This window comes from Callorhinus ursinus, unplaced genomic scaffold (assembly GCF_003265705.2).
Source record: "Callorhinus ursinus isolate GAN/ISIS: 27379988/994484 unplaced genomic scaffold, GSC_fseal_2.0 scaffold12, whole genome shotgun sequence".
In the NCBI taxonomy this organism is placed as follows: Eukaryota; Metazoa; Chordata; class Mammalia; order Carnivora; family Otariidae; genus Callorhinus; species Callorhinus ursinus.
The window spans coordinates 46,201,471-46,209,001 of record NW_027397074.1 but is presented as its reverse complement, the minus strand read 5'-3'; the positions used below and the strand labels follow the sequence as shown (position 1 = coordinate 46,209,001).

At 52.2% G+C, this 7,531-nt stretch overlaps 1 protein-coding gene across 7 annotated transcripts in view; it reads right to left on the bottom strand.

Moving 5' to 3' along the window:
• Positions 1-1,943: 1,943 nt before the first annotated feature.
• The window catches only part of ADCYAP1R1 (ADCYAP receptor type I), a 57,970-nt gene continuing 52,382 nt past the window's right edge, over positions 1,944-7,531 (bottom strand). For 4 of the 7 annotated variants that reach the window (XM_073899027.1, XM_025873311.2, XM_073899028.1 and 1 more), the window contains one exon: positions 1,946-7,423. In XM_073899027.1, coding sequence (XP_073755128.1) covers positions 7,235-7,423 — 189 coding nt within the window. In that variant the 3' untranslated portion in view covers positions 1,946-7,234. Of the gene's footprint in view, positions 7,424-7,531 lie in introns of all 7 variants that reach the window. The other 3 variants (XM_025873312.2, XM_025873314.2, XM_025873315.2) reach the window with 3 other exon arrangements.

Genomic DNA, 7,531 nt, shown 5'->3' with positions numbered 1-7,531 from the left:
GGGATGTCTGGAAAGGGGAACAAGAGAGAATCACGGAGAGCGGTGCCTGAAAGCCCGGAGGGCCAGAACAAAGACCCTTTCCATTGAGCTGGTGGGACCTCACTCCCAAATCCCCATGTGAAAGTCTGTATGAGTCAGAATAGATGTAAATTATGGTTTTGTACGGGTCTTCTGGCATCCATGAGTATATATCGCTGACTATCAGAATATTTTTTCAGTCTACCTTTGCTTCTGCTTTGGAATGGGCACTCGGTTTCTTTGAAGGCTGGGGTTATTTGGACAGGGAGAGAAGGTCAGTATCTAGCCTTCTTGAATGGATTTCATCCAACTTCACCTGCTGAGGCTGGGCCCCCTAAGCATTTGGATGCTGCTGTGGGAATTGTGATCTGGAAGGCAGTGGAATCTTAGAAGCCAGCCAGTTTCCATGGGAAACATGAGAAATGCTCAACAAAGGACCAGAGTACGGCTGGGTGGGCCAGAACTGATGCATGTTTATTACAGTGGCCTGGGAAGAGAAGTCGATTAAATTTTATGGTGCTGATGTCTGTGCTTGTCCTCCCCCTCTTAGGAGGCTAATCATTGTCCAGGTCCAAGGTTCACAAAAAGGGACTGTGATGTCCAGCCAGTGTCCTTGGTAGACTGTCCAGAACAGTGGTTCTTAAAGTACTGTCTCCAGACCAAAGCAGCTACAGTAGCAGCACCTGGGAACTTTTTAGAAATGCAAATTATCAGGCAGGTCCTACCTCAGACCTCCTGGATCAGAAATTTGGGTCCAGCAATCGGTGTTTTAACAGCCCCTCAGGTGATTCTGATGCATGCTAACGCTTGAGAACCACTGGGTACCCGAGAGGAATTGCTCACACTACGAGTAGCAAAGAGCATCATCAGGCATAACCAGGGTTGAAGGCGTTCTTTTAAGAGGCTTGGGAGGAAAGAGGACTGGGATAGTTGACAGATTTGGCAGAAGAGACAGGACAGGATTTCATAAGTGTTCATAGACTGAGTAGTTTGATGTTTTTACAGTTGCCAAGAAATTCAAGTCTAATATAGAATTCAAGGCTTTCAGCTTACTTTTGGCTCCTTGTCTTTGCTTCTTGAATATGACCTCCCTCTAAGAATGAAACCTATAGAACCTCAATTTAGCATGGTCAAACCAATGAAGATATTTTTCTAGATACTAGAGAAGCCTTCTGCCTGAGTGGTCAGCAGTCTGACACGCAAAGAAATTGATTTTCACCCATGGAGGATGGGTTCCATTTTGGAAGCAGCTCAAGGTATCTGCTAAGTGCGTCATATGATATAGCCTGGTAATATCCTTTAGGGTTCAAAGAAGAGGTGGCCCTGGAGAGAAAAGAGCAGGGGCAATCTCAAGGAAGCAGAAACAGCCGGGGAACAGCCCCACTAGACACTTGGTGCATTTGGCAAGTGGCCTCTCTAGTTGTAGGGCTCACATGTTATCTGGTTGGGATTTATCTTTTCATTGGCTTGACTTCTTCATCGTGGCCCACCTGATCACTGAAGGGTGCTGGCTCTGCAACGGCCATAGACCTCAGGCCTGCTGTAATGGGCATTTTTATTTTAAGGCTTTTAAATACCACTGTTAAGTTTAGAAAATTTCCAGATTTAGGAGCCTGACTTCCCCAAGGTAGAATCCAGAAACGTCAAATTTCCAGCCTCCTTTGCAACCAGAACACAGCCAACCCAATGGACTCGTGTGAGGCTTTGACTCAGAAGTGAGAGCCTTGAGGAAAGAGGCTACATGTGGAATCTGATCTGCTGGTTCGGATGGCAGCCAAGCCGTCTGCTCTCAAAACCGGTAACTATGAGGGTGGGTGCCTGGCACAGAGGAGACCTCACTGGCCTGGTGGCAGCAGCAGACAGCAGCTTTGTCACCAGGTCTGTGGCTTGCTCAGGCTTGAGACAGTTTTGCTGGTTTCTGCAGCCTCGAGAGAGCTCTAGGAGATGCCCAATATCTTTCCCCTAAGCCCCTTTTCTGATTTGTCAGCCAAAATTATCTTCTGTGGCTAGCAACTGTAAATTCTGACTCATATAAAAATGGGCACTGGAGGTTATGACAATCAGTAGACATTCGAGGAAATGGAGGTTACCTGGAATTGGTTAACTGGTCTGGCATGGGCTGATGGCTCGGAATATCCAGATGAGGGGGTGGGACTCTGGCAGCCAATGTTGCACCTGTGCTTACCTGGAATGAAATGCTCATATAGGCAAGCTCTGAGGTATCTGGTAGCCATGCTCATAAAACAACATAAGGCCACAGGGCGTCAAAAACCGGGGCGGGGGGGGGGGGGGCGGCGGTGAATTCCTTCCATTTCTAGGCACTCAAAACATCCAACAGGCCTTGATTCCACTCAGTTTGCCTGATCCTTGCAGGTCCTTTTGAGGCCACAGCTTTGCTCTTCCAAGCCCGTAGTTCTAAGCTCATTCATGCTTGTTCTCACACTTCCCCTTGGAATCCAGAAGGCCACAGGACTGTGTGGATTGGATTACTTGGGGTGGTCAGATTTCCTCCCCTTTCACCTCCACTCCTCCCTGCCCACCACTTCCGCCAAGTTACGGCCACCAGGAAAAATGATAAGACATTTATTGAGTCATCTACAGCACGTTGACATCCTTCAAATCCCGGGCAAGGTTGTGAGCACAGCATTAACGGCGGCAGCGGGAGCAGTGAGGTCTTCGGGGTTTATCTTTATTGTGGGAGATGAAACACAGGGGGGCCTGGTTCTGTAAGTGAGCCTGGAGCCCCCTCTGGGATGCTGGGCACTGGCCCACTTTAGCCCTCACAATGGGCAAACCACAGAACACGGACATAAGACAAGACAAAAATGGCCAAGCACAGACACATCCCAGGACCTCACATTTAGGGAAAGAAGAAAGGAGGACATAGCCCACTTGAGGAATGTCCCACATCCTTGAAGAATTCCCATGGAGGTGACAGAGAAATCACCACCCACATGAAATTCTCCCCCTCCTAACCCCAAGAGCAAACTGAATCAGTTGACAGAGGTAAGCCTGGCCTCCTGTGTCCATCACAGCCCACTGGCCTCCCCCCTGCCCCCAGTGCTGGTAGTTTTACAAATGGGGCAAAAGTTAACCCAGGATGGCTCAAAGCAGTTGACAAACAGCACGGGGTCCCTTTCAGGGGTCTTCACCCTAGTAACCAGCCCACACCTGTGTAGTTCCCAAAGCCCTTGTATACACAAGGATGTCTCACTTCAACCTCATCCTGGGCTGGGGAGCAGATTGCAAATCATGTCCTCCCATTTCTCAGATTAGGAAGCAGAGGCTCAGAGAGACTGAGTCTTGGAGCACAGAGCAGGCAGAAAACCCCAGGCTAGAACACGGTTCACTCCATGCCACATCCACTCCATTGCTCTTCCTGCAATTTGGAGTCCTAAGAACTTCTGTAGCCAGAGCCCCTTTCTTGCGCAAGACTGAATGTTTTCTGTATGGATGCTTTATTCCGGCTCACGCACAGGGCTGGGCAAATGCTGGTGGGCCCATTGCCTCAGTCGGGCTCGTAAAGCATACTGGATCCCAACACAGTCCAGGCACCATGCTAAACCTGCCGGTAAGTGATTTCTCATCAGCCCAATGGGGAGGTTTGACCTGCAGAGCTGTTGTTATTCCCAGCTCTAGTGCTTTGTGAGTCTCCCTAAAGCTATATGGGGAAGGGGTCAAGGCCAAACAGCAGGTCACTGGCAAAGCTGGGAGAAGCCCAGGTTCCCCACTCCCTGCTCAGAGCTCTTCTGACAGGCATCCAGGGTCACTGGGCGCAAGGAGGAATTGATGATGACAAAGCACTCACTGCTTTCACTTTGGAGTGGCCTTGAGGGGGTCAAGGGTACTCACAGAATCACAAAGAAAGCCTCTCTCTAGCTTTCCTTCCAGGAAGGGAAAGGGTCAGATGGAAGAGGTGAGTCAGCACACTTGGTGGGTGATGATGTGTATTCCAAGCCCTGGGCCCAGCTCTAGCTCCCTGGCCCTGTTCCCCAAAGAAACTGGTTTGGGGAAGGGTGGGGGTAAGAAGAGGAATCACTGCAGACCACTGGATAGGTTGAGAAGGGCCACAGAGCCACCCACTGAGACAGAAAATGTGGCCTGGCCTTAGGTATGGTAGGCAGTTAAGAAGCCCCCAGTGCTGGGGACCACCAAGAAGTTACTGAACCCCCCCCACCACCCCTGAATCACACACTCTCTCCTCTCAAGGGTTCCTTGACAACCTCAGCATCCCTAATTTGGAATCCCATTTCCCCCAGTGTTGGAGACTCTCCTAACACGGTCTGTCCCCTGGCGGAACATTCATAAAAGAGGTTGAAAAATCTCTTCATCCCAAGAAGAACTCAGCCTCCCCTGGGTGACTGTTGCCCTTTAGGATTGCATAAAACAAGGAAGAAAAAAAAAATAAATAAACCCTTCTGGTAATGATCTTCCAGAGTCATGGAGTAGGATAACTCCACTCCTCTCCAGCCTGACCGTTCCCAAAGCCCTCAAACCCCTCCCTGCTCACCAGCATTTCTTACCTTTTCCCAGGCAGACAAATAACAGTCTTTGCCTGGCGCCCATTCCCAAGTAAGTAGATGGCTGGGGTTTAGAAAGAGAATTCCAGGGACGCAGTGGGCTAAACAAATCACCTAGTTCTACTGCCCATTTTACAGATTTGAAAACAAAGACTCAGTGAGGGAAAGGTTTTGTCCAGACCTTATGCTATCCCCCCATTGCCTATGACCCTGCAGGCCAGCTGCCTAACCTTCTGGAACATTCAAAATACATGGGGTACATCTGTTCACAAGACGGTCAATAATTCGTTCAGACAGAAAAACCAACCAACCAACCAACAGGAACCTGGAACCTCTACAAGGATCCAACCCAGGGCTCAGGTGGCAGCACAGAACATGGGATTCTGGGCTGATGATGTTTTTGCTGTTTTGCGATGATGTATGTATAAAATCAAAGTCTCTTTTTCCACAGTGAAGCAGAGCTGCTGGTGGGGATGGGGACGAAGAAATGAGGTCCACTCAGGGCACCGCTCCTAGGATCTGGAGGTGGCTACTGTCCAGGTAGCCTTGGCACCCTGCCCGGGCTAGGGACACAGCTGGATCTGCACATCACACCCGAGGCCCCTGTCCAATTGTCCCTGGCATGACCCCTCTCTCCAGCCCACCAGCTTCCCCTGTGGTGTCCCAATGGAAGAGACAGATGTTTCCTTTCTAAGAAAGGGCAAATAAACGGCATTCTCCCCTCCCTCCACATATACACAAACATGTACACTTCAAAACCTTTAGGTGATACGCTTAACAATGATGCATGCCCTTTTATCTGCTTAGTTTTGAACGGGAGAATTACTGAAGCGCAGAGCTTGGAAAAGCTTTAGAAGCCACTGCATCTCACAAATGGAGCAACTGAGACCCCCGAACAGGAAGCTCTGTGTCCACAGTCTCAGCAGTAGGAGCCCAAATGGGGCAGATTCTAGGTCTGCCAAAGACCCAGGGTCCACCGTGCTTCACTGGCCAAGGACACAGGGCTCATCTCTAAACCATGCAACTAAGTCCTTCACCAGTCATCTCGAGGATCTCTCCAAACCTGGACCCGCCAGGCCCCCAGGCCCCTTCCTCTTTATAAAACCAAGCTAAGCAGCATTCCCTCTCCACCCAAGTTCCCCAAGCATTCCAGAACACGATCACGAAACAGGTCTGCAAACACACTTGGACAGGAACAACACCGAAAGTTGACATGGAATGAAATGGGCCCCCCACACGGGCCATGGCACTCTAGCACTTTCTTCCACCCTCCCCCCAACTTAGTTCTGCCCCGTTTTGAACTCTTGGGGCTGTGGCCAAGCAACTTGCAATGGAGCACTAGAATGGGGAGCTGGGGGCTGCCACGCCTTGCATCTGCAGCTTCTTCTAACAGGCATGGTGCGCGTGGCTCCCCTCCCAACGCCCTAGGCCACTCCAGCGTCTGTGGAGATTCAACGTCAAGAACACACGGAGGGAAGTCTTGGCAAAGGTCTCAGAGACAGTTCAGTAGCTGAGCCCAAGCCCAAGGAGCTGGTGGCTGGGGCTCCTCGTCCATGAGGGTTGGGGGGAAGGGGAGTCCTGGGGGCCCTGACTCGGGCACATGGAGGTAAGGTGCTTCAGGATTCACTGACATCACAGGAAGGCGGCTGGTTCATCCTATTCATGGCTTTGACTTAAGGAGAAATGAGGAGGGGGAGGGCTTAGGGCTCCTCCTTAGGGGGGGGAGGGCTCCTTATGGTAGGTATGGGTGAGGAGCAGTCTCTCTGAGGCATGAGTCTCTCACTCCCGCAGCTGATGCCTGGGCATGGGAGGGGTAGAAGGGAGGCTACCAGAGGAACCCCCGCCCACCTCGAGTCGGGAGTAAAATAATGGAGCCAGTGAAGGTCTTCTTCCACGGGCCTCCAGACTCTTTCCATCTCCTTTCCAATCACATCCACATTGCTGGATCTTGGCAATTTTTCTTCCACCAAATGAAGAGCACCAGAATATTCCGGGACCCTTAGCCCCACACCCAAAATGAAGTCTCTGATTGGAAGAGTCCTGGAGCTGTCCACCGCCCTGATACCCAGGAGCTGGGCACCTGGGCACCTGGACACCAAGATGCTGGGTGTGGAGGATGAGGGAGTCTCAGCTCAGGTCTCACCTCCCCTAAAGGATGCTCTGGGTACCCAAGTCGGACCTCTGGCACGCCTCAGGGACTGGGCCAGGGCTGAGAAGGGCTTCGGGTGGCAAGCAGACTCAGAGTCCACACTGAAAGTCAGACACTGTGGGGGCTGTCGGGCAGGCCCCACCCCAACGCCCCCAAAGCAAGGTCGTCAGCCTCAGCTCGCAAGGCCTCACTCACAGGGTCAAGGAGATCGCTAAGGCTGGTGGAAAACAGGGTAGGGTGAAGCTGGGGACTTGCTTGAGGTGAGCAGGGACAGTGGGGTCAAGGGGTAGGGATGAGACAACTTTCCAAAATTTGTGGAGTATTTACAGGTCTGGGATCAGGGCCCAGGGGCCCATGGTGGATGGGGCTAGTGCCAAACGGGGAAGGGCAATACCCAAGTGCACCCTGCATCCTTCTCCCACCTCGGGGAGCCCGGCCTCCAGCCCAGGGCCTGCCCGAAGTGAGAAAAGCAGCTCAACATGCGTGGGCCAGCGCCTGCCCGCAGCCCCAGCCTGTGTACGGAGGAGAGAAGGAGGGGAGGCTGGGCTCAGGTGGCCAGGTTGTCAGCCGGGAGGCCGGACATGCGGATCTGGGAGCTGCTCTTGCTCAGGATGGAGAGCTGGGTGCCCCCATTCACCCCGCTGCTGGCCAGGGACGGGTGCCGGTGCTTGAAGTCCACGGTGAAGTAGCGGTTCACCTTCCAGCTCCGCCACTTGCGCTTGATCTCCGCCTGCACCTGCAGGGAGCAACGTGGACAGTCACTTCCGGACAGACAGCAGTCACTTCCGGACAGCGGTCACTTCCGGGCAGACAGTGGTCACTTCCGGGCAGACAGCGTCTCCAG